General features: G+C 46.7%; 1 protein-coding gene across 3 annotated transcripts in view; it reads right to left on the bottom strand.

The window, feature by feature from the left end:
* SOX5 (SRY-box transcription factor 5) overlaps window positions 1–2,874 on the bottom strand; it is a 488,205-nt gene extending 485,331 nt beyond the window's left edge. Inside the window, exon 1 of one of the 3 annotated variants that reach the window (XM_053719111.1) lies at window positions 2,360–2,874. In XM_053719111.1, the coding sequence (XP_053575086.1) occupies window positions 2,360–2,397 (38 nt within the window). In that variant the 5' untranslated portion in view covers window positions 2,398–2,874. The remainder of the gene's footprint in view (window positions 1–2,359) is intronic. The other 2 variants (XM_053719110.1, XM_053719112.1) reach the window with 2 other exon arrangements.
* Between the last annotated feature and the right edge of the window lie 24,977 nt (window positions 2,875–27,851).

Here is a 27,851-nt window from a genome sequence, read left to right on the forward strand (position 1 = left end):
AATACCGTGATCATTTTCGCCAATTGTCATGTAGAAAACATCAGAGTCCAACCAAACACCAAGAAACCTCATTGTGCTATTTAACCCCTACCTGGCAAGAGAAGCTGGTGTTGGATAAGCATACTAAAGACCTACAATTCCACCGCTATTAACACTTGCTGAATAAAACAATTCTGATGGCTAAAAGACAAACTGACACAACTTCATCTGACTGCGCAACGCATTTTACAAAATGACATCAGTGTAGCGGAATCAAATACATCATCTGTATCAATGAAAAGTTTGCAGCTACAATAAAAACATTTCAAACATTTTCATTATACACCTTACAATGAGCTTTTTTGTTTTTTGCTGTATATGCCTAAGTGATATTAGATTGTAAAACTCAGGTTGCTTCTGACTTTGGGCTGATTTAAATCTGTTTACAGTGCTAAATAAACAACATACCTAGAGCAACAATATCCTGCAACAAGTCTGTGTGATTGCACAATAAATAAATCACAGGTCATAGAGCATTTAATAAATGAGCTGCAAGTAAATGATATTCAACAACAAAGATTATCCGCTAGTCGCACTAAGCCTTGAGTGAGGCAGGGTAGGGAGCACTGACAGCATTAACTTGTAAAAGTTTCAGATGCTGGAGAGACCATCATACCCATCACAGAAAGCGACAAAACTGGTAAACAACTCTGCAAGGCCTTGCATATTGCAAGAAACATTTGTCTTGGTACAAGAGGTGTTAATATTAACACAGAGATGTCACTGAACAGAACAGTTGTCCCTGCATATGGGAAAGGGATTTGTACGAATGCTGTTTGAGAAACTCACAAAGTTTTGTAGCTACGTAAAATGAAAACATTTGTATTATTGGGGCACTCATTTCATTAAACTCGTATGTAGGGAATGAAGATACAGATGTGATTATTAGACAGATTTGTAGCACACCTTTGCTCATCCTCCTCATGTAAACCACACCAGAGTTAACTTCTCTATTAAGTTTATACAGTAATGTGAGCAGTAGATATAAACGGTCTTATTTTCAAAAACTTTAATAAAGTTTCTGAAGCTTGAGTAAACAGTTACTTTTAAAATTCACTGATTTAAAATGTAATAAAAATGATAAATCTCTTTTATCTATGTTTTTAACTACATGCATCGTGACTGCACTGGGTATATCCTTTTGTTTTGAATCTATAATTTGTCACACATATGAGGCCAGTGAATGAACAAATATCAGAACTGACCTTTGGATGTTGGAAAAAAAACATAAATATAAGATTTGCCTGTCAGTCTATTTTCAGTCATTTGGATAAAAATAAAAGCTGACATCAGAATCAAAGGAGATTGTACTTTCATTTCATAGGATAACAACTACATTTTACCTAAAATGCCAGAAAATGTCACCAGGCAATGGTCTTAGTCTGATGTGAATGAAGGGCCGGGAGCTGAAACGCTAGGCAGCTTTATATCATCACAATTTGGTAACAAAATATTACAAATAAAAAAAAAAATCCAAAAAATAATTAAAAACAATAATAACAATAAAATATTAAAGTAATAACGAAAGATGTTTGGAAATGTAACTAAATATAAAATTGGAGAATATTTTTTTCAAAAATAAATGATTTAAACAGAATGAAATTTTGGAGTATGTTTATTGCTTGTATTATTTCAAATGATCTCAGTAGTTTAGTATTTTTAATCTTAACTGAAATCTTCAGATATGCATTAATATAAAAAAGCATCACATTTACTTATAAATGAATAACAATAGATTGTTGTTTTTCCCCAGATGATCTAGGCTATTGGCTCTTTCAATACTGTTTTTTGCTAAATTCATGTTAACTCAAAAGCTGACCGTAATCTAGGAGCAGATGCAGTGTGCCTGAATGTCACCAAATGTGCCTAAGATTATGTGGCAGTGAGGAACACAGGAGCACAAACTTTGCATGAGGATTGTAGTTTAAATGGAAAGTGCAAAGCTAAAGTCAGCCTGTGACAGGTCGGGGCTGGGAAGAGATCAATACTCTGCTGCTGCCAGGATCATCAGCTCCGGGGCTGGGGGTCTTGGTGCGGGGAACCGGCCAGGAGCCACAGAAGGTAGGGAGAAGCCAGGGCAGGAGACTAGCACGGATAAGGGGACAGGCGGCATGGGAAGGCAGGGAACTCGCAGGGAGAAAGGGACAAGCAGGAAGAAGGCAGAGATCAGGGGACAGGCAGGGATAAGGGGGCAGGCTGCAAGGGAAGACAGGGAGCAAGGGACAGGCAGAGAACAGGGGACAAATAGGGAGCAGGGGACAAGGGACAGGCAGGGAGCAGGGGACAGGCAAACAGCAGAGTCAAGGAGCGGGGCACTCACCTCTCAAACTCCGGAGGTAAGTCAGGGTCGGTCAGCATGCTGGAAATGCACAATCCCCTTTGTCACAGCAGCAGCCACCTCTGATTGCTTCAACCGAACCTGTCAAGTGAGTCCAAATGTGAGCGCTGTGTGTCCCTGTGTGCTGCTCACTGACACACACTCACTGACTGACACACACACGGGGCTCCCTGACCAGGCTCTTAAAGGGACAGGCACACAGCTCCCCCCTCCGTCTCTCACAAGAGCAGCTCAGCTCTACGCTGCAGACAGTGCCAGGCGGTCCGGAGAATCCTGCCCGGAAAGCAGCACCAAATACGGGGATATCCGAGGCTGGCGACTCACGGTGGGCACCGGGAGAAGTGGCTTAGTACAGCAACGAGATAAACACAGGGAATAAAACAGCAGCAGCGGATTCATCGCTCGAATAATACCGAGGGGAACCGGGACCCGCTCCTGCACATTACGGATCTGCAGTAAAACATTATCTGTAAATCAGGCTCTGCATCCGGACTGCTGGGAAGGAACAGACGGAGCTGGAACAGATCTGCAATCCGCGCCCAGAGACCAGGAAACTGAGCCCGGACCCCACGGAGATCTCACAGCCATACGGTACCGCTGAGGTCACTGATACCCAAAGGGACAAGCAGATCATGCACACGGGGCAGTGGCTCACCCAGTGACCCGGGGGGGAAGGGATCGAATCATGGAGTACAAAAAGACAGGGAGTCACACAGGGGACAGAGAGAGCACAAGGGACATGTCTAGGGATAATCACCCAGAGGAAAAGGGCCACAGGGCTTCATGATGAGAGCTCAGGGGCAAGGACTAAATCATGGGACCCAGGGGACTGGAAACAGGGAATCCACCCAGTGTGCATAGAAGACAGGGCTCACCCAGGGTTCCCAGAGGAAGGGATTAACAGAGAGATACGCAGGGGACACCTACCCACACGGGGGGACAGGGGAGATACACAGGGGACACCTACCCACACGGGGGGACAGGGGAGATACACAGGGGACACCTACCCACACGGGGGGACAGGGGAGATACACAGGGGACACCTACCCACACGGGGGGACAGGGGAGACACACAGGGGACACCTACCCACACGGGGGGACAGGGGAGACACACAGGGGACACCTACCCACACAGGGGGACAGGGGACACCTACCCACACAGGGGAGACACACAGGGGACACCTACCCACACGGGGGGACAGGGGAGACACACAGGGGACACCTACCCACACGGGGGGGACAGGGGAGATACACAGGGGACACCTACCCACACGGGGGGACAGGGGAGATACACAGGGGACACCTACCCACACGGGGGGACAGGGGAGATACACAGGGGACACCTACCCACACGGGGGGACAGGGGAGATACACAGGGGACACCTACCCACACGGGGGGACAGGGGAGATACACAGGGGACACCTACCCACACAGGGGGGACAGGGGAGATACACAGGGGACACCTACCCACACGGGGGGACAGGGGAGATACACAGGGGACACCTACCCACACGGGGGGACAGGGGAGATACACAGGGGACACCTACCCACACAGGGGGACAGGGGAGATACACAGGGGACACCTACCCACACGGGGGGACAGGGGAGATACACAGGGGACACCTACCCACACGGGGGGACAGGGGACACCTACCCACACGGGGGACAGGGGAGATACACAGGGGACACCTAACCACACAGGGGGACAGGAAAGATACACAGGGGACACTTACCCACACAGGGGGACAGGGGAGATACACAGGGGACACCTACCCACACGGGGGGACAGGGGAGATACACAGGGGACACCTACCCACATAGGGGTACAGGGAAGATACACAGGGGACACCTACCCACATAGGGGGACAGGGAAGATACACAGGGGACACCTACCCACACAGGGGGACAGGGAAGATACACAGGGGACACCTACTTACATAGGGGGACAGGGAAGATACACAGGGGACACCTACCCACACAGGGGGACAGGGATTCACCCAGGAAGCACTCCGGACAAAGATTCACAGTCAGCAGAAGGGGCAGGGGATCTCCCAAGAATCACGGGACAGGGACTAACCCTGGAAGCATAGTGACAAGGACAAACTCAGGGACCACAGCTGACAGAGGCTCTCCCACAGAGCTCATGGGAGAGAGGCACTCAGGGGACACGGACTCACCCACTGAGCATAGGAAAACACTTTAAATAGTTAAAACAGAGGGTATAGGGGTTCTCTTAAGTAGCACATGGTCAGGGACTCCCACAGTAAACAAAGCAGACAGTGACTTACCAAGAAAGCGCTGGAGAACAAGTACCCCAATAAGCAGAATCGACAGGGACTCACCAGGGGTGCACAAGGGACGATGACTAACTCGGTAAGCACTGAGAAAAGATCTAAGTAATCCCAGGTGACACTAGTGAGCAGGGGGGGGGGGGGGCAATGAGGGATGGGGATAGCTTATCCCCCCAGTAAATACAGGTGACAGGGACTCACTAGTGAGCAGAGGGAGGAGGGACACAAATTGATTATCCCCCAGTAAATACAGGTGACAGGGACTAACTAGTGAGCAGAGGGGGCAAGGAGGGATGTAATAGGTTATCCCCCCAGTAAATACAGGTGACAGGGACTCACTAGTGAGCAGAGGGGGCAAGGAGGGATGTAATAGGTTATCCCCCCAGTAAATACAGGTGACAGGGACTCACTAGTGAGCAGAGGGGGCAAGGAGGGATGTAATAGGTTATCCCCCAGTAAATACAGATGACAGGGACTCACTAGTGAGCAGAGGGGGCAAGGAGGGATGTAATAGGTTATCCCCCCAGTAAATACAGGTGACAGGGACTAACTAGTGAGCAGAGGGGGCAAGGAGGGATGTAATAGGTTATCCCCCCAGTAAATACAGGTGACAGGGACTAACTAGTGAGCAGAGGGGGCAAGGAGGGATGTAATAGGTTATCCCCCCAGTAAATACAGGTGACAGGGACTCACTAGTGAGCAGAGGGGGCAAGGAGGGATGTAATAGGTTATCCCCCCAGTAAATACAGGTGACAGGGACTCACTAGTGAGCAGAGGGGGCAAGGAGGGATGTAATAGGTTATCCCCCCAGTAAATACAGGTGACAGGGACTCACTAGTGAGCAGAGGGGGCAAGGAGGGATGTAATAGGTTATCCCCCCAGTAAATACAGGTGACAGGGACTCACTAGTGAGCATAGGGGACAAGGAGGGATGTACTAGGTTATCCCCCAGTAAATACAGGTGACAGGGACTCACTAGTGAGCAGAGGGGGCAAGGAGGGATGTAATAGGTTATCCCCCAGTAAATACAGATGACAGGGACTCACTAGTGAGCAGAGGGGGCAAGGAGGGATGTAATAGGTTATCCCCCCAGTAAATACAGGTGACAGGGACTAACTAGTGAGCAGAGGGGGCAAGGAGGGATGTAATAGGTTATCCCCCCAGTAAATACAGGTGACAAGGACTCACTAGTGAGCAGAGGGGGCAAGGAGGGATGGAATGGGGTATCCCCCCAGTAAATACAGGTGACAGGGACTCACTAGTGAGCAGAGGGGGCAAGGAGGGATGTAATAGGTTATCCCCCCAGTAAATACAGGTGACAGGGACTCACTAGTGAGCAGAGGGGGCAAGGAGGGATGTAATAGGTTATCCCCCCAGTAAATACAGGTGACAGGGACTCACTAGTGAGCAGAGGGGGCAAGGAGGGATGTAATAGGTTATCCCCCCAGTAAATACAGGTGACAGGGACTCACTAGTGAGCAGAGGGGGCAAGGAGGGATGTACTAGGTTATCCCCCAGTAAATACAGGTGACAGGGACTCACTAGTGAGCAGAGGGGGCAAGGAGGGATGTAATAGGTTATCCCCCCAGTAAATACAGGTGACAGGGACTCACTAGTGAGCAGAGTGGGCAAGGAGGGACGGGGATAGGTTATCCCCCACTAAATACAGGTGACAGGGACTCACTAGTGAGCAGCGGGGGCAAGGGGGGACTGCAATAGGTTATCCCCCAGTAAATACAGGTGACAGGGACTCACTAGTGAGCAGAGGGACAGGCATAGGTTATCCCCCAGTAAATACAGGTGACAGGGACTCACTAGTGAGCAGAGGGACAGGCATAGGTTATCCCCCAGTAAATACAGGTGACAGTGACTCACTAGTAAGCAGAGGGACAGGGATAGGTTATCCCCAGTAAATACAGGTGACAGGGACTCACTAGTGAGCAGGGGGAGAAGGAGGGACACAAATTGATTATCCCCCAGTGAATACAGGTGACAGGGACTCACTAGTTAGCAGGGGGAGAAGGCGGGACACAAATTGATTATCCCCCAGTAAATACAGGTGACGGACTCACTAGTGAACAGAGGGAGCAAGGAGGGACAGGAATTGATTATCCCCCAGTAAATACAGGTGACAGGAACTAACTAGTGAGCAGGGGGAGAAGGAGGGACACAAATTGATTATCCCCCAGTAAATACAGGTGACAGGGACTCACTAGTGAGCAGAGGGAGCACGGAGGGACAGGAATTGATTATCCCCCAGTAAATACAGGTGACAGGAACTCACTAGTGAGCAGGGGGAGAAGGAGGGACACAAATTGATTATCCCCCAGTAAATACAGGTGACAGGGACTCACTAGTGAGCAGAGGGGACAAGGAGGAACAGGTTATCCCCCAGTAAATACAGGTGACAGGGACTTACTAGTGAGCAGAGGGACAAGGAGGGACAGGGATAGTTTATCCCCCAGTAAATACAGGTGACAGGGACTCACCAATGAGCAGAGGGGGGCAAGAAGGGACAGGGATAGGTTATCCCCAGTAAATACAGGTGACAGGGACTCACCAGTGAGCAGAGGGGGGCAAGAAGGGACAGGGATAGGTTATCCCCAGTAAATACAGGTTACAGGGACTCACTAATGAGCAGAGGGGGAAAGGAGTGACAGGGATTTATTATCCCCTAGTAAATACAGGTGACAGGAACTCACTAGTGAGCAGAGGGAGAAGGAGGGACACAAATTGATTATCCCCCAGTAAATACAGGTGACAAGGACTCACTAGTGAGCAGAGGGGGCAAGGAGGGACGGGAATTGGTTATCCCCAGTAAAAACAGGTGACAGGGACTCACTAGTGAGCAGAGGAACTGCAATAGGTTATCCCCCAGTAAATACAGGTGACAGTGACTCAGTAGTGAGCAGAGGGGGCAAGGAGGGACAGGAATAGGATATCCCCAGTAAATACAGGTGACAGGGACTCACTAATGAGCAGAGGGGGCAAGGAGGGATGGAATAGGTTATCCCCCAGTAAATACAGGTGACAGGGACTCACTAGTGAGCAGAGGGGACAAGGAGGGACAGGGATAGGTTATCCCCAGTAAATACAGGTGACAGGGACTCACTAGTATGCAGAGGGGGTAAGGAGGGACATGGATAGGTTATCCCCCATTAAATACAGGTGACAGTGACTCACTAGTGAACAGAGTGAGAAGGAGGGACAGGGATAGGTTATCCTCCAGTAAATACAGGTGACAGGGACTTACTAGTGAGCAGAGGGGCCAAGGAGGGACGGGAATAGGTTATCCCCCAGTAAATGCAGGTGACATTGATTAACTAGTGAGCAGAGGGGGGCAAGGAAGGACAGGATAGGTTACACCCCAGTAAATACAGGTGACAGGGACACAATAGTGAACAGAGGGGGCACGGAGGGACGAGGATAGGTTATCCCCCAGTGAATACAGGTGACAGGGACTCACTAGTGAGCAGAGGGACAGGGATAGGTTATCCCCAGTAAATACAGGTGACAGGGACTCACTAGTGAGCAGAGGGACAAGAAGGGACAGGTAAAAGTTATCCCCCAGTAAATACAGGTGACAGGGACTCACTAGTGAGCAGAAGGGACAAGAAGGGACTGCAATAGGTTATTCCCCAGTAAATACAGGTGACAGGGACTCACTAGTGAGCAGAGGGGGCAAGGAGGGACGGGAATTGGTTATCCCCCAGTAAATACAGGTGACAGGGACTCACTAGTGAGCAGAGGGAGGAGGGACACAAATTGATTACCCCCCAGTAAATACAGGTGACAGGGACTCACTAGTGAGCAGAGGGGGCAAGGAGGGACGGGGATAGGTTATCCCCCACTAAATACAGGTGACAGGGACTCACTAGTGAGCAGCGGGGGCAAGGGGGGACTGCAATAGGTTATCCCCAGTAAATACAGGTGACAGGGACTCACTAGTAAGCAGAGGGACAGGCATAGGTTATCCCCGGGTAAATACAGGTGACAGGGACTCACTAGTGAGCAGCGGGGGCAAGGGGAGACTGCAATAGGTTATCCCCCAGTAAATACAGGTGACAGGGACTCACTAGTGAGCAGAGGGACAGGCATAGGTTATCCCCCAGTAAATACAGGTGACAGGGACTCACTAGTGAGCAGAGGGACAGGCATAGGTTATCCCCCAGTAAATACAGGTGACAGTGACTCACTAGTAAGCAGAGGGACAGGGATAGGTTATCCCCAGTAAATACAGGTGACAGGGACTCACTAGTGAGCAGGGGGAGAAGGAGGGACACAAATTGATTATCCCCCAGTAAATACAGGTGACAGGGACTCACTAGTGAGCAGGGGGAGAAGGCGGGACACAAATTGATTATCCCCCAGTAAATACAGGTGACGGACTCACTAGTGAGCAGAGGGAGCAAGGAGGGACAGGAATTATTATCCCCCATTAAATACAGGTGACAGGAACTAACTAGTGAGCAGGGGGAGAAGGAGGGACACAAATTGATTATCCCCCAGTAAATACAGGTGACAGGGACTCACTAGTGAGCAGAGGGAGCACGGAGGGACAGGAATTGATTATCCCCCAGTAAATACAGGTGACAGGAACTCACTAGTGAGCAGGGGGAGAAGGAGGGACACAAATTGATTATCCCCCAGTAAATACAGGTGACAGGGACTCACTAGTGAGCAGAGGGGACAAGGAGGAACAGGTTATCCCCCAGTAAATATAGGTGACAGGGACTTACTAGTGAGCAGAGGGACAAGGAGGGACAGGGATAGTTTATCCCCCAGTAAATACAGGTGACAGGGACTCACCAATGAGCAGAGGGGGCAAGAAGGGACAGGGATAGGTTATCCCCAGTAAATACAGGTGACAGGGACTCACCAGTGAGCAGAGGGGGGCAAGAAGGGACAGGGATCGGTTATCCCCAGTAAATACAGGTGACAGGGACTCACTAATGAGCAGAGGGGGAAAGGAGTGACAGGGATTGATTATCCCCTAGTAAATACAGGTGACAGGAACTCACTAGTGAGCAGAGGGAGAAGGAGGGACACAAATTGATTATCCCCCAGTAAATACAGGTGATAAGGACTCACTAGTGAGCAGAGGGGGCAAGGAGGGACGGGAATTGGTTATCCCCAGTAAAAACAGGTGACAGGGACTCACTAGTGAGCAGAGGAACTGCAATAGCTTATCCCCCAGTAAAAACAGGTGACAGTGACTCAGTAGTGAGCAGAGGGGGCAAGGAGGGACAGGAATAGGATATCCCCAGTAAATACAGGTGACAGGGACTCACTAATGAGCAGAGGGGGCAAGGAGGGATGGAATAGGTTATCCCCCAGTAAATACAGGTGACAGGGACTCACTAGTGAGCAGAGGGGACAAGGAGGGACAGGGATAGGTTATCCCCAGTAAATACAGGTGACAGGGACTCACTAGTGAGCAGAGGGAGCACGGAGGGACAGGAATTGATTATCCCCCAGTAAATACAGGTGACAGGAACTCACTAGTGAGCAGGGGGAGAAGGAGGGACACAAATTGATTATCCCCCAGTAAATACAGGTGACAGGGACTCACTAGTGAGCAGAGGGGACAAGGAGGAACAGGTTATCCCCCAGTAAATATAGGTGACAGGGACTTACTAGTGAGCAGAGGGACAAGGAGGGACAGGGATAGTTTATCCCCCAGTAAATACAGGTGACAGGGACTCACCAATGAGCAGAGGGGGCAAGAAGGGACAGGGATAGGTTATCCCCAGTAAATACAGGTGACAGGGACTCACCAATGAGCAGAGGGGGGCAAGAAGGGACAGGGATAGGTTATCCCCAGTAAATACAGGTGACAGGGACTCACTAATGAGCAGAGGGGGAAAGGAGTGACAGGGATTGATTATCCCCTAGTAAATACAGGTGACAGGAACTCACTAGTGAGCAGAGGGAGAAGGAGGGACACAAATTGATTATCCCCCAGTAAATACAGGTGATAAGGACTCACTAGTGAGCAGAGGGGGCAAGGAGGGACGGGAATTGGTTATCCCCAGTAAAAACAGGTGACAGGGACTCACTAGTGAGCAGAGGAACTGCAATAGCTTATCCCCCAGTAAAAACAGGTGACAGTGACTCAGTAGTGAGCAGAGGGGACAAGGAGGGACAGGAATAGGATATCCCCAGTAAATACAGGTGACAGGGACTCACTAATGAGCAGAGGGGGCAAGGAGGGATGGAATAGGTTATCCCCCAGTAAATACAGGTGACAGGGACTCACTAGTGAGCAGAGGGGACAAGGAGGGACAGGGATAGGTTATCCCCAGTAAATACAGGTGACAGGGACTCACTAGTATGCAGAGGGGGGTAAGGAGGGACATGGATAGGTTATCCCCCATTAAATACAGGTGACAGTGACTCACTAGTGAACAGAGTGAGAAGGAGGGACAGGGATAGGTTATCCTCCAGTAAATACAGGTGACAGGGACTTACTAGTGAGCAGAGGGGCCAAGGAGGGACGGGAATAGGTTATCCCCCAGTAAATGCAGGTGACATTGATTAACTAGTGAGCAGAGGGGGGCAAGGAAGGCCAGGATAGGTTATCCCCCAGTAAACACAGGTGACAGTAACTCACTAGTGAGCAGAGGGGGCAAGGAGGATGGGGATATGTTATCCCCCCCAGTAAATACAGGTGACAGGGACTCACTAGAGAGCAGAGGGGCAAGGATGGACAGGATTGGGTTATCCCCCAGTATATACAGGTGACAGGGACTCACTAGTGAGCAGGGGGTGCAAGGAGGGATGGGATAGCTTATCCCCCAGTAAATACAGGTGACAGGGACCCACTAGTGAGCAGAGGGGCAAAGAGGTATGGAATAGGCTATCCCCCAGTAAATACAGGTGACAGGGACTCACTAGTGAGCAGAGGGGGACAAGAAGGGACGGGGATATGTTATCCCCAGTAAATACAGGTGACATGGACTCACTAGTGAGAAGAGGGGCAAAGAGGTATGGAATAGGCTATCCCCCAGTAAATACAGGTGACAGGGACTCACTAGTGAGCAGAGGGGGACAAGAAGGGACGGGGATATGTTATCCCCAGTAAATACAGGTGACATGGACTCACTAGTGAGCAGAGGGGGCAAGAAGGGACGGGAATAGGTTATCCTCCAGTAAATACAGGTGACAGTGACTCACTAGTGAGCTGGGGGAGGGCAAGGAGGGACGGGGATAGGTTATCCCACAGTAAATACAGGTGACAAGGACTCACTAGTGAGCAGGGGGGGGGGCAAGGAGGCATGGAGATAGGCTATCCCCCAGTAAATACAGGTGACAGGGACTCACTAGTGAGCAGAGGGGGACAAGAAGGGACGGGGATATGTTATCCCCAGTAAATACAGGTGACATGGACTCACTAGTGAGCAGAGGGGGCAAGAAGGGACGGGAATAGGTTATCCTCCAGTAAATACAGGTGACAGTGACTCACTAGTGAGCTGGGGGAGGGCAAGGAGGAACATGAATAGGTTATCCCCCAGTAAATACAGGTGACAGGAACTCACTAGTGAGAAGAGGGGCAAAGAGGTATGGAATAGGCTATCCCCCAGTAAATACAGGTGACAGGGACTCACTAGTGAGCAGAGGGGGACAAGAAGGGACGGGGATATGTTATCCCCAGTAAATACAGGTGACATGGACTCACTAGTGAGCAGAGGGGGCAAGAAGGGACGGGAATAGGTTATCCTCCAGTAAATACAGGTGACAGTGACTCACTAGTGAGCTGGGGGAGGGCAAGGAGGGACGGGGATAGGTTATCCCACAGTAAATACAGGTGACAAGGACTCACTAGTGAGCAGGGGGGGGTCAAGGAGGCATGGAGATAGGCTATCCCCCAGTAAATACAGGTGACAGGAACTCACTAGTGAGAAGAGCGGCAAAGAGGTATGGAATAGGCTATCCCCCAGTAAATACAGGTGACAGGGACTCACTAGTGAGCAGAGGGGGACAAGAAGGGACGGGGATATAGGGACAGGAATAGGTTATCCCCCAGTAAATACAGGTGACAGGGACTCACTAGTGAGCAGAGGGGGGTAAGGAGGGACATGGATAGGTTATCCCCCATTAAATACAGGTGACAGTGACTCACTAGTGAACAGAGTGAGAAGGAGGGACAGGGATAGGTTATCCTCCAGTAAATACAGGTGACAGGGACTTACTAGTGAGCAGAGGGGCCAAGGAGGGACGGGAATAGGTTATCCCCCAGTAAATGCAGGTGACATTGATTAACTAGTGAGCAGAGGGGGGCAAGGAAGGCCAGGATAGGTTATCCCACAGTAAATACAGGTGACAAGGACTCACTAGTGAGCAGGGGGGGGCAAGGAGGCATGGGGATAGGCTATCCCCCAGTAAATACAGGTGACAGGAACTCACTAGTGAGAAGAGCGGCAAAGAGGTATGGAATAGGCTATCCCCCAGTAAATACAGGTGACAGGGACTCACTAGTGAGCAGAGGGGGACAAGAAGGGACGGGGATATAGGGACAGGAATAGGTTATCCCCCAGTAAATACAGGTGACAGGGACTCACTAGTGAGCAGAGGGGGCAAAAAGGGACGGGAATAGGTTATCCTCCAGTAAATACAGGTGACAGTGACTCACTAGTGAGCTGGGGGAGGGCAAGGAGGGACGGGGATAGGTTATCCCACAGTAAATACAGGTGACAAGGACTCACTAGTGAGCAGGGGGGGGCAAGGAGGGATGGGGATAGGCTATCCCCCAGTAAATACAGGTGACAGGGACTCACTAGTGGGCAGAGGGGCAAGGACGGAGGGGTAGAGGTCATCCACAGTAAATACAGGTGACAGGGACTCACTAGTGAGCAGAGAGGCAAGGAGGGACGGATAGCTTATCCCCCCAGTAAATACAGGTGACAGGGACTCACTAGTGAGCAGAGGGGGCAAGGAGGAACAAGAATAGGTTATCCCCCAGTATATACAGGCGACAGGGACTCACTAGTGGGCAGAGGGGCAAGGACGGAGGGGTAGAGGTCATCCACAGTAAATACAGGTGACAAGGACTCAATAGTGAGCAGAGAGGCAAGGAGGGACAGGGATAGGTTATCCCCCATTAAATACAGGTGACAGGGACTCACTAGGGAGTAGTGGGGGCAAGGAGGGACGAGAATAGGTTATCCCCCAGTAAATACAGGTGATAGGGACTCACTAGTGGGCAGAGGGGCAAGGACGGAGGGGTAGAGGTCATCCACAGTAAATACAGGTGACAGGGACTCAAAAGTGAGCAGAGGGGGCAAGGAGGATGGGGATATGTTATCCCCCCCCCAGTAAATACAGGTGACAGGGACTCACTAGAGAGCAGAGGGGCAAGGATGGAAAGGATTGGGTTATCCCCCAGTATATACAGGTGACAGGGACTCACTGGTGAGCAGGGGGGGGGCAAGAAGGGATGGGGATAAGTTAGTCCCCCAGTAAATACAGATGGCAGGGACTCACTAGTGAGCAGGGGGGGGGGGGGGCGAGGAGGGATGGGATAGCTTATCCCCCAGTAAATACAGGTGACAGGGACCCACTAGTGAGCAGAGGGGATAAGGAGGAACATGAATAGGTTATCCCCCAGTAAATACAGGTGACAGGAACTCACTAGTGAGAAGAGGGGCAAAGAGGTATGGAATAGGTTATCCCCCAGTAAATACAGGTGACAGGGACTCACTAGTGAGCAGAGGGGACAAGGAGGGACAGGGATAGGTTATCCCCAGTAAATACAGGTGACAGGGACTCACTAGTGAGCAGAGGGAGCACGGAGGGACAGGAATTTATTATCCCCCAGTAAATACAGGTGACAGGAACTCACTAGTGAGCAGGGGGAGAAGGAGGGACACAAATTGATTATCCCCCAGTAAATACAGGTGACAGGGACTCACTAGTGAGCAGAGGGGACAAGGAGGAACAGGTTATCCCCCAGTAAATATAGGTGACAGGGACTTACTAGTGAGCAGGGGGACAAGGAGGGACAGGGATAGTTTATCCCCCAGTAAATACAGGTGACAGGGACTCACCAATGAGCAGAGGGGGCAAGAAGGGACAGGGATAGGTTATCCCCAGTAAATACAGGTGACAGGGACTCACCAATGAGCAGAGGGGGGCAAGAAGGGACAGGGATAGGTTATCCCCAGTAAATACAGGTGACAGGGACTCACTAATGAGCAGAGGGGGAAAGGAGTGACAGGGATTGATTATCCCCTAGTAAATACAGGTGACAGGAACTCACTAGTGAGCAGAGGGAGAAGGAGGGACACAAATTGATTATCCCCCAGTAAATACAGGTGATAAGGACTCACTAGTGAGCAGAGGGGGCAAGGAGGGACGGGAATTGGTTATCCCCAGTAAAAACAGGTGACAGGGACTCACTAGTGAGCAGAGGAACTGCAATAGCTTATCCCCCAGTAAAAACAGGTGACAGTGACTCAGTAGTGAGCAGAGGGGACAAGGAGGGACAGGAATAGGATATCCCCAGTAAATACAGGTGACAGGGACTCACTAATGAGCAGAGGGGGCAAGGAGGGATGGAATAGGTTATCCCCCAGTAAATACAGGTGACAGGGACCCACTAGTGAGCAGAGGGGATAAGGAGGAACATGAATAGGTTATCCCCCAGTAAATACAGGTGACAGGAACTCACTAGTGAGAAGAGGGGCAAAGAGGTATGGAATAGGCTATCCCCCAGTAAATACAGGTGACAGGGACTCACTAGTGAGCAGAGGGGGACAAGAAGGGATGGGGATATGTTATCCCCCAGTAAATACAGGTGACATAGACTCACTAGTGAGCAGAGGGGGCAAGAAGGGACAGGAATAGGTTATCCCCCAGTAAATACAGGTGACAGTGACTCACTAGCGAGCAGGGGGGGCAAGGAGGGACGGGGATAGGTTATCCCCCAGTAAATACAGGTGACAGGGACTCACTAGTGAGCAGAGGGGGCAAGGAGGGATGGGGATAGGTTATCCCACAGTAAATACAGGTGACAAGGACTCACTAGTGAGCAGGGGGGGGGCAAGGAGGGGGGGGGATAGGTTATTCCCCCAGTAAATACAGGTGACAGGGACTCACTAGGGAGCAGAGGGGGCAAGGACGGAGGGGTAGACATCATCCACAGTAAATACAGGTGACAGGGACTCACTAGTGAGCAGAGAGGCAAGAAGGGACGGGATAGGTTATCCCCCCAGTAAATACAGGTGACAGGGACTCACTAGTGAGCATAGGGGGCAAGGAGGAACGGGAATAGGTTATCCCCCAGTATATACAGGTGACAGGGACTCACTAGTGGGCAGAGGGGCAAGGACGGAGGGGTAGAGGTCATCCACAGTAAATACAGGTGACAGGGACTCACTAGGGAGCAGAGGGGGCAAGGAGGGACGGGAATAGGTTATCCCCCAGTAAATACAGGTGATAGGGACTCACTAGTGGGCAGGGGGGGCAAGGAGGGATGGGGATAGGTTATTCCCCCAGTAAATACAGGTGGCAGGGACTCACTAGTGAGCAGGGGGGGCAAGGAGGGATGGGGATAGGTTATTCCCTCAGTAAATACAGGTGACAGGGACTCACTAGTAAGCAGAGAGGCAAGGAGGGACGGGATAGGTTATCCCCCCAGTAAATACAGGTGACAGGGACTCACTAGTGAGCAGAGGGGGCAAGGAGGAACGAGAATAGGTTATCCCCCAGTATATACAGGTGACAGGGACTCACTATTGGGCAGAGGGGCAAGGACAGAGGGGTAGAGGTCATCCACAGTAAATACAGGTGACAAGGACTCAATAGTGAGCAGAGAGGCAAGGAGGGACGGGGATAGGTTATCCCCCAGTAAATACAGGTGACAGGGACTCACTAGAGAGCAGAGGGGGCAAGGAGGTACGGGAATAGGTTATCCCCCAGTAAATACAGGTGATAGGGACTCACTAGTTGGCAGAGGGGCAAGGACGGAGGGGTAGAGGTCATCCACAGTAAATACAGGTGACAGGGACTCAATAGTGAGCAGAGAGGCAAGGAGGGACGGGGATAGGTTATCCCCCAGTAAATACAGGTGACAGGGACTAACTAGGGAGCAGAGGGGGCAAGGAGGGACGGGAATAGGTTATCACCCAGTAAATACAGATGACAGGGACTCACTAGTGAGCAGGGGGGGCAAGGAGGGACGGGAATAGGTTATCCCCCAGTAAATACAGGTGATAGGGACTCACTAGTGGGCAGAGGGGCAAGGACGGAGGGGTAGAGGTCATCCACAGTAAATACAGGTGACAGGGACTCAATAGTGAGCAGAGAGGCAAGGAGGGACGGGGATAGGTTATCCCCCAGTAAATACAGGTGACAGGGACTCACTAGGGAGCAGAGGGGGCAAGGAGGGACGGGAATAGGTTATCACCCAGTAAATACAGATGACAGGGACTCACTAGCGAACAGAAAGGATAGGCACTCAACCTGGGTGCACAGGAGATAGGGAGCTAACCTGTAATTACAAGGCCAATGATTCACAGAATAACACAGGGAACAGGGACTAACTCAAGGAGAATATGTAACAGAAGCACAATGAACATATGTAACAGAAGTACAAGGCGCATATGTAACAGAAGCACAAGGAGCAGGCACTAATTCTGTAATAAAAGACCTACCCACTCACACACACTTAGATACATGAACAAGCTTATACAGCTTGGACACAGGGTACAGTGAGCATCACAAAGAGACACAGGGAGTACTGATGGTACTAAATAACAGAACAGGATAGGAGACAGAGCACAACACATTTCCTCAGGTTTCTCTCCCAGCAGGAAATATAGTCACCTGCTTTAAGGATTGATGGGGACCTCTAACCAGGACACCAGAGACTTTCTCTCACAAGGATACGTGGGACCTTATCTCACCAGGACACCAAAGACTTTCTCTCACAAGTATACATGGGACCTTCTTTCACCAGGACACCAGGGACTTTCTCTTACAAGGATACATGGGACCTTCTCTCACTAGGGACTTTCTCTTACAAGGATACATGGGACCTTCTCTCACCAGGACACCAGGGACTTTCTCTCAAGGATACATGGGACCTTCTCTCACCAGGACACCTGGGACTTTCTCTCACAAGGATACATGGGACCTTCTCTCACCAGGACACCTGGGACTTTCTCTCACTTGGGCACATGGGACCTTCTCTCACCAGGACACCAGGGATTTTCTCTCACTTGGGTACATGGGACCTTCTCTCACCAGGACACCAGGGACTTTCTCTCACTTGGGTACATGGGACCTTCTCTTACCAGGACACATGGGACCTTCTCTCATCAGGTCACCAGATACTTTCTCTCACTTGGGTACATGGGACCTTCTCTCATCAGGTCACCAGATACTTTCTCTCACTTGGGTACATGGGACCTTCTCTCCTCAGGTCACCAGATACTTTCTCTCACTTTGGTACATGGGACCTTCTCTCATCGGGACACCAGAGACTTTCTCTCACTTTGGTACATGAGACCTTCTCTCACCAACCTTAACCCTTATCACAACATGGTACTCTCTCCTGGCCATTTACTGGGTTGAGCACATTCTGGTAACTCACTGACTTAACATTGAGTACTTACGACAACTTAATGGAAAGTGTCTGATTTGACCATTCACTGAGCCCTTACTGGCCTGACCTATCACACCTCAATATCTACCCATTGTTATTTACACCAGACACCTGTTCTGCCCCACAAATAGTTACACAAAAACACACAATGCAGTTGAAGCACACTAAGTAAATGATGTATGCACACTGTGAACGTACTCCTGTGTAGAGAGCAATGTAGTGACGTAAGTACTCCAATGCCGGTCAAAGTATACACAGTGCCCTTCGTAAAATCCTAATGTCTTAAAGGTGAGATTGCAGTGACAATAAAAGCTGCTGGTAATGAAGTATTCCCAGCAATTTAGTAGTGTAATAAAGTAAAAGGGCTGAAAAGTTATCCCAGTAGTCTCGCCGCTCAGAAGCTCCACCTCAAGACTTCCCGCTGACAGGAAGGGAAACGCTCCTCAGGTTCCTGGATAGACAGACAGTGATTATGCAGACCAGTTAACCTGTAGCAGGGTAAAAATCAATCCGTAGAGCAGGGGTGCAGGTAAAAAAGACTTTATTGTAAGTCGTATAGATGATACAGGGTACAAACAAGCTCAGGAGTGAGCAGAGAACACAACTGGATGTTAGTGTTGTTCTCTGCTCACTCCTGAGCTTGTTTGTACCCTGTATCATCTATACGACTTACAATAAAGTCTTTTTTACCTGCACCCCTGCTCTACGGATTGATTTTTACCCTGCTACAGGTTAACTGGTCTGCATAACCACAAATAGTTATGTTTCCTCACTTGTGAAAGCAGAAAACTAGTCATTTGCAAGTGTGCAAAGTGAAGAGATAAATATGTTTGAAAGGAACAGATAAGAAACACATTTAAGAGCACAGTAAGTGATCCCTATTAAATCAGAGATGAAGGGCCAGATTACGAGCGGAGCGCAAAATTGCGCTTTCACAAGCTAGATAATTGCGCTCCACTCGTAATACCAGCGCACAAAATTGTGTGCTTGTATTTAAAGTCGCCCACAATGTATGATTATAAACATATATATTTATGTAATAAAAAATAAATCCCAGCCAATGAGTCTTATAAATCTTTCAACAAAGAATTTTAATAGTGTATATTACTTCACACTATGCAATGGAAAAACAGGAAAGTCTTAGATGTAAGTTCATTCAAATATTTATGTGTTAATAAGTGAATATACACAAATTAACACTTAAATATATATGTATATAAGCATATACATATATATTTACTGGGAACACACAGTCCCCATAGACTGCTATGTAAAGGCACTTCTAACACCTGCCAACTTTAGCCCCCCAAAACTGCCTGGTGCATTTATTTTATAAAAAAATTAAAATGCTACCATTTTTATTTTTTAATAAAATACAATAATAAAATACACTACACTGTATTTTGGGGACATTTATAAAATTTACCTGATCTGATCTCTGGTTAATTTTATAAGCACTAATTGCTAACGCGAGCTTGCGCTAGCAATAACCAGCCAATTGTAATGGCTGATTATTTATCTCCCACCCGCAAACGGGCACATTTTCCCATTTGCACAAGTGAGATAAATTAGCTCTCCACTTGTTCATTTTCTCTACACACTTTGAGCCAGATTACATTATCAGAGCACACAGATATATTGTCTATAATATGAGGCCTATTTATCATGTCTGTCTGACCTGATCCGACAGTGTGGATAAGGTCCAACAGACATCGCTGAACGCGGAGAGCAATACGCTCTCCGTATTCAGCATTTACCAGCAGCTCTTGTGAGCTGCTGGTGCAACGCCACCCCCTGCAGACTAGCAGCCAATCAGCCGTCAGCAGGGGGGTGTCAATCAACCCGATCGTACTCGATCAGGTTGAATTGTGGCGATCTCTGTCCTCCTTATCAGAGCAGGCGGACAGGTTATGGAGCAGCGGTCTTTAGACCGCTGTTCCATAACTTGCGTTTCTAGCGAGTCTGAAGACTCGCCAGAAACACAGCCCTCAAGCTCCATTCGGGGCCTCTATGTATTTATTCTCTTAGAAAAGAAGGAAGTAAATTCAAAACAGTTCCATCATGTGTAAGAAACACCAATATTTGATTATGAGAAAATATTTTTTGGAATGAAGAGGTTTGAGTTATAGCTGTTAATTTTTATTTTGAAACGAACAGGAAATGCATGTTTGTGCACAGCTTGTCTGTGAAATGGTTAGCACATTGGCTAATAAGGACAAGTCCCGTCATTCTGCTGGAGAACAGCAACACAACCCATAAGCATAAAAAAACAATTATTTTCTTCTGCTCAAGAACATTTTTCAAAAACAAAATATGCTTTAAGATCCCTCCTTTTAGCTGCAACAAGAATAATGACTTTAATGACCTTTTAATAAAGGTTATGTTTATTTATTTATGAAAATGCAGTATATAAATGTCTACATTACACACTATTACTAAAAACAGTGCCACGGTTTTGATTTGCACTATTGTATTGCGGCATTGGACAAGGTATACCTGTTATTTGACATTGTTATTTAATGTATTTATTATGTTGTATTCCTGTGCACAAATGTGGTGCAACAATTTGTGTATTTCATTATGACTCCTCAATAAATAAATAAAACAGTGCCACAGCACAGTGAGACAGCTATCACACAGTTCTACAAGCCCTGTAGCAGCCTGTAAGTCATAGTGCTTGATATTACTTGATATGGGAGCTACTAGCACATAATACAGACAGTATATTTTAACTGCTTTATATGCAGCAGCCCATAAAGCTCTCTCAGAGCAGTTGTACAACGCCTTTAAGTGATCCTACATCATCGTTTAGGTAGACAATGCTCAATGCAGAAGTTTAAATTAAAAGAATCCTTCACATAGATTTATTATCTACCACAATTAACCCTAACCTGGCATCCCACACTGTAATTACCATAATCCCAACCATGACCATGTTTAACGTCAATTAACCATAACCGTCAAGGCCGGATTGGCCTAGCAGGATACCAGGAGATTTCTCGGTGGGCTGCAGCAGCTGGGGCTGTAAGGCTACAATTTAAAGGATGATTAATGGATGCAGTTGGCTTGTAGGGTGCTTATATAACAGCAATATGGCACTTTTTCTAATACAAACTAATATAATATAATTCTAAAAATAACATTGAGGAAAGGAGTATCCAAGTAATCCCCTTTGAGAAAAATGGGGTGTGCTCATTATACTGAGTCAACGAAAAATAGGGCTGGTCTCAAAATTTTCCAGGGCTGCTTTTTATTCCCAGTCCGGCCCTAAAACCGTGATTTAATTCCAGAACAATACATCCTCGTTGCTATTCACTATTCCAGCACAGTTAGCCATATCCATGAGCCTTTCTTCACTACATCAGAACCAGCCCCTTTTTCTAAGTACCATGGGCTCCATTACATATGCAGCGTGGCCCGCAATTTTACGCGATTTTGGTATTACATATACGGCGTAGCATACAAGTTAAGCGCGTATATTTCACCCTTCGGCCGTAATTTTTATCCCCATAGACTAACATAGAACAGCCGCGCAATTTGGTATCCAATATACAGCGTAAGGACTTACGAATTCAGAAAATCTACTCCATTCTCATCTCGCCACATATTGCAGGCGCAGCAACCCTTGCACTGACTAAAAAAGCAACACAACTCCCTGGAAGCCTTAACAAACACATACATTTAAGCAGCATCTCAAGGTTAAAGGGACAGTATACTATGATATTGTTTTTTTAAGGTTTATTTGTGTATTTGAAATAGCTGATTTTGTTGTTTGAAGCCACAACCTAATTAAATGGATTGAGCTTGTAGGTAGAATCAGATCTCATCACTTTATCACATTGTGGACATATACTTGCTTATTTACTTTAAATTTGTTCTCAAAACAATCAACAATACTTGGAGTAGAGAACAATGGGAAATCATAATTGTATAACCTTCATCTCTTTAGAACCCACTGGAGTGTAATTTATTCTAATGTTAACACAGCTTGGCATTGATGCCAAAATATATAAAGGGACAATCAAGTCCAAAGAAAACCTTCTTGTTTCAAATAGGGCATGTTATTTCAAACTACTTTCAGATTGAATCCTTACACTTGCTTTGTTCTCTTGGTATTCTTAGTTGAAAGCTAAACCTAGGATGGCTCATGTGATAATTCCTAAGACCTTCTTGAAGGCGGCCTCTTTGCAATTGTGTCAAACCAATCACAGACACCACAACCTCTCACCTGCAGACTTAAAACACCTGATAATGCCCACCCTATCAGTAACATCACTACTATATATATACCAATGTGTCAATTTATATTGGATGTGAGATACATTTATTTACATCTTAGAAGTGAATATTACTATATGTACCCTTCATAAACAACTATTGTGGATGTGAGTTATAGTACAAGAATATGTCACAAACATGATAATATTACCTGTTTTTATTGCCATTTCCACACAGGTCATATTATATGTTTTAACAATATTACGCCTAGCAAATGGCTTGGGTTATGACATAAGTACAATAGTGATATTATCCCTTTTATACTTATACTAACTCTGCATATTGCGCTAGTAATAGCGGTCTCCACTCACGCTAGCTCACTCTGCTACTTTTGTTTGCATCATTTGTTTGTTCTCTGTTTCTCATTTTCTTCCCTGGATTGATGCAACAATTGGTGTATATATACACAATTAGTGTTATTACATATACACCTTCAACTTCTTCCTGAGTGACTAAGTTTAAGCCCTTTTGAATTTATTGGCAGCCCGACAATTAAATATATATAAATATATATATATCAACATCTATACTATTGGATTTTGATTGGTCGAGTGTTATAATTTCTATATATATATATGGACAATATGGCAGCAACAGACTCCTTTTATTCCCTTAAAGAATCTGACGATGAGGACTTAGACTTGCTGGAATTACAAGATGTATTTGATCGTGACACACCTAATACTAAACTAGGGGACAATTTCTATGATATGGAAACTTTGAAATTAAAGGAACAAAGACTAAAATGGGACAAGTGGATTCTTTCTAAATATATTAACATGCAAATGGTACCCAGGGGACTAAGGATTAATAAATTCCCTACCTACGACATAAAAGATGTGGATTTTATTGAACGCTGGAACCAGACTCTCACTGACTGCTCCTTAAAACTCATAGCCTTACTTATTGAATATAAGGACATGTTACTCAAAGAGGTTAAAAACAAGATAATTTTGCTTCAAGCTGACATGAATTTATTTAAACAACATGAAGTGTACCCTATATTTGATGAAACACTTAGGAAGGTGATTGAGGAAGCTAAAAAACTAATCATTCAGGTTAAACATACTAAGTTTCTTAGGGACCAGAAAGATTATTCAAAGGGCACAGTCTATATATGGAAACGTAAAGAGAGGAGCAAGATTTGGTCCCAGGTACCACACAATCAATCAGATCACCAGGCCATGGGTCAGGGGGGACACTTAGATTATCCACCTAAGAGAACACAACAACCTAAACAACCCAAAATGAAGGCTACTAAGAGGGTCGCCTTTTCCGATTCGGAGCCAGAGTTAACTGATGAAGAGAGGTTTGCCTCTAGTTTTGAATCAGATGGTTACTCTGGCTCCGAGGGGGATGAGGGAACCCCTACTTACCAAGCATGTGCAGCAATTAATATAACGGGTGATAAACCAACTAGAGGTATACTAAAGGAACATGCAAACTCAGGGGCTATTCCCAAAAGGGGGAGGCGCCAGAGAAGAGGTAACAATCACTACCATATGTCTACCAACCCCCAGGGCACTGAAGATAGCTCTGACAACACACAGCAGGTTTTTCAGTTGGGCCCGAGACGACCCAGGGGAGGGGGACGGGGCAACAGACAGAAATCAGCCACTGGGGACTTTCAACAACAGAGATACCAGTTGAGGGAGAACAGGGGAGCTCCACGACACAGGTACCAATGATACAGACCCCAATGATGGATAATTCAGTTATAAATCTATCTACCTATAACCTAACTCCTCTCGAAAGGAGAGTATTAAGCTATGGGCTGGGATTTGTTCCCTCTAGGAATTTTGATTTGTTTCAGACAATTCTTGATGTAAATAGATTAGTGAGGGATCTAACCCTGAGAAAATTCTTTCCAGAAACTGAGACTGACACATCATTACCTATCATTGATCCATCAGCTGTGAATTTGAGCTCTGATGTTGACAACATGTCTTTTGTTGATATTTGTGCACTCACTAATCTGGAGGATTTATCAGGGAATATAGATCATATACCCAAAGACACGATAGGCCAACATAAACTAAAATCTGCATCAAATTTTTATCCCTTACATATTAGGGGTAAGAGTCTTGAGGTATTTCACAAAAGAGTCATGGAGGATCTCACTACTCTTTCCAAGACTAATACTAACCATAACTCAAATTTGACTAGAAGGGAAAGGGAGGCCATTACCAACCTACAAAAAAACATCAACATTGTCATTCGGCAATCTGATAAAGGTGGTAGTGTTGTTGTGATGGATAGGGATGCCTACGTGGCGGAAGCCTTGAGACAATTGGGTGATAACGAGGCCTATTCCATCCTACCCAGAGACCCCACCACCTCTTTTGGGCGGATCTTGAGGGACCTCCTGGATGATGGTTTGGAGATGGGCATCATTGACAGACATACTTTTGACTGTTTGTCAGTTGATAATCCGGTGATGCCCATCTTTCACCACTTCCCGAAGGTCCACAAGAGTCTCGAAAATGTCCAGGGACGACCCATTGTGGCAGGTATAGGCTCTCTAGTGGAGCCACTGTCTAAATGGGTCGATAATTTCCTGCAACCACTGGTACGCAGATTACCAAGTTACGTACGGGACACTGCTCATGCCCTATCTAAATTGGAACAAACTACATGGGAGCCAAATTACAGCTGGATAACTATTGACGTGGTGGCTTTATACTCCAGTATCCCCCACGAATTTGGACTCCAGGCTGTAGAATTTTTTCTGGATATGTGCACTGACCTGGATTCTCAACACAAAGATTTTGTTTTGAGGGTCATCAGGTTCCTGCTACAACATAATTTTTTCAAGTTTTCTGATACTTTCTATCTCCAGAGACGTGGAACCGCTATGGGGGCGAAATTCGCCCCCTCCTATGCCAACCTCTTTATGGGGTGGTGGGAGCGGTTCCACGTCTATGGAGGAGGAAATAGATTCACTGGGTCCATCAAAAAATATCTGAGGTTCATAGATGACCTATTGATCATCTGGTCCTCAAGTGAGATACAAGCAAAGGAATTGGTGGACCAGCTGAATTCTAATGAAGTGGGTCTGAGATTCACCTACCAGTGGCACCAAAAGACCATGAATTACTTGGATGTAACCCTGACGGGTGAACCTGACACCCATAAAATTACATCTTCACTCTATCGCAAGCCTATCTCCGGCAACACATTACTGCACGCTAAAAGCAGCCACCCTAAACATGTCTTTAGAGGTATTGCTAAGGGCCAGTTTATGCGTGTCAAACGAAATTGTTCCCGGGGAGGGGACTGCGATAGAGAAAGTAAGGAATTGGATAAGCGCCTACGGGATAGGCAATATCCTGTTAAACTCATTAGGAGGGCACGACAAGAGGTTGACCGGATGGATCGACCAGGGCTATTCCATAGGACTTCTAGCCCAGTTAATACAAAAATCAAGACACGTAATGCTCCCACCCTCATTACAGCTTACTCTAATCAATACCATCAGGTCTGTAATATAATCAGGAAGAACATCCCAATTTTGCGGGGAGACAAATCATTACGCAATGTTATTAAAGATGGCTGTAATTTTGTCTACAGGAGAAATTTGACTTTGGGAAATTTGCTGTCTCCCAGTTTACTGAGAGAAGAACCAAGCAGGAGTTCTTGGCTACACTTCAAGGGCACTTTCCGGTGTGGAAAGAGGTCCTGTGGGTCTTGTAACCATATCAGAGTAGCTACTCATTTTACGTCAGCCTCTGGGGCAGAATCTTTTGAGACCAGGGGCTGCGTCAAATGTGGAAGTAAATTTGTGGTATACCTCATAGAGTGTACCCTGTGCCAAAGGCAGTATGTGGGTAGAACCACCAGAGAGGTAGGGACACGCATCAAAGAGCATTTAGCCCACATCTCACATGAAAGAGCAGTGTCAGCCCTCTCTAAACACTTCTTGGAGATACACCAGGGCCAGGTTGGATCCTTTAGGTGGCAGGCAATCGAGCAGATTGTCAGACCCCCTAGGGGAGGTGACAAATTTCGTATTTTGTGCCGACAGGAAATCTATTGGATCCATAAACTCGGATGCCTGCTACCGAGAGGATTCAACTCGGAATTCGATATTATTAATTACTGGCAACATTAATAGCGAATATGCAATATATTGCATATTTCCTTTAGAATTTTCAGATGCCCTTTACATTCCTCGCATCCACACCCATATGGATTAATACTCCGTATACTGCCCATATCAAAGCATTTTTTCTCCAAAATAGGTCTTCATTTTGACTCTCTTTTCTATTCTGGTCTCCTTTTCAGCCTTGATAAATATAATTGGTCGATTTCTCCTGATTACATACAGGTTATTTTTCAGGCCATTTATTAATAGCTTACTGTAGACCCTAGAATCTATATATTTCCATAATGTTAAGTCTTTTTTAACTTGTTAGTATATCCATTTGGTTACTTTTTACCTACAAGTAATATTTAGATATTATCACGATCATTATGCATTTCCTATTTTAAGTTCTCATAATATAGTCTGAAGCGACTTTGACATTCTTTATATGCAATAGTTAGATCTAACAATTTCAACAAGGGTGCCCTTTAGTGCATCAAACACATTGGTATGCTTAAATGACAGTCAAGCAGCAACTTTCTCCTTTAACCTTAAACATATAATATGAGGTGTTTTTTCTATTATTATATTATTTGGATACACTTTATTTATTTATTGTTGTTTTTGTGTAAATCGGGGTTGCTACTTTTTAGACTGTTATATTGTTATATTATTGGTTCATGCATAACTATTTGTCATTTTTCACATGTCATTTTTTACATAATGTTTATGCCTAAAGAAGTCTGTCTACATATCTAGTTACTATTTCATACATTACCTTTAAGGGGTTAAACAGTGGGTGTTTGTCTTCTTTTCTTTTATCACCTCCTTGGGGAGGAGTTAAGAGTTTTAAATAGATTGCACCTGCATAGGTGCAACACGTCTATGACTACAGCCTACTTGGCTGAAACCGGTCAGACCTTTTTCTAACTCCCACTGTTTCACAGGAGTCTGCCTATTTTTGTATATATTTTTAACTGGTCCTAATAAAGTTCACTTTTTATCTATCTATACACTCTGGTCGGCTGGAACATTTCTTGGATTTTTTTGCTAAATATTACGCCTAGATTACGAGTTTGGCGTTAGCCTTAAAAAGCAGCGTTGAGAGGTCCCAAAGCTGCTTTTTAACGCCCGCTGGTATTACGAGTCAGGCAGGAAAGGGTCTACCCCTCACTTTTCTTCCGCGACTCAAGGCTACAGAAAATTCCCATTAC

The sequence above is a fragment of the Bombina bombina genome, chromosome 6, assembly GCF_027579735.1.
Source record: "Bombina bombina isolate aBomBom1 chromosome 6, aBomBom1.pri, whole genome shotgun sequence".
NCBI classification, from domain to species: Eukaryota; Metazoa; Chordata; class Amphibia; order Anura; family Bombinatoridae; genus Bombina; species Bombina bombina.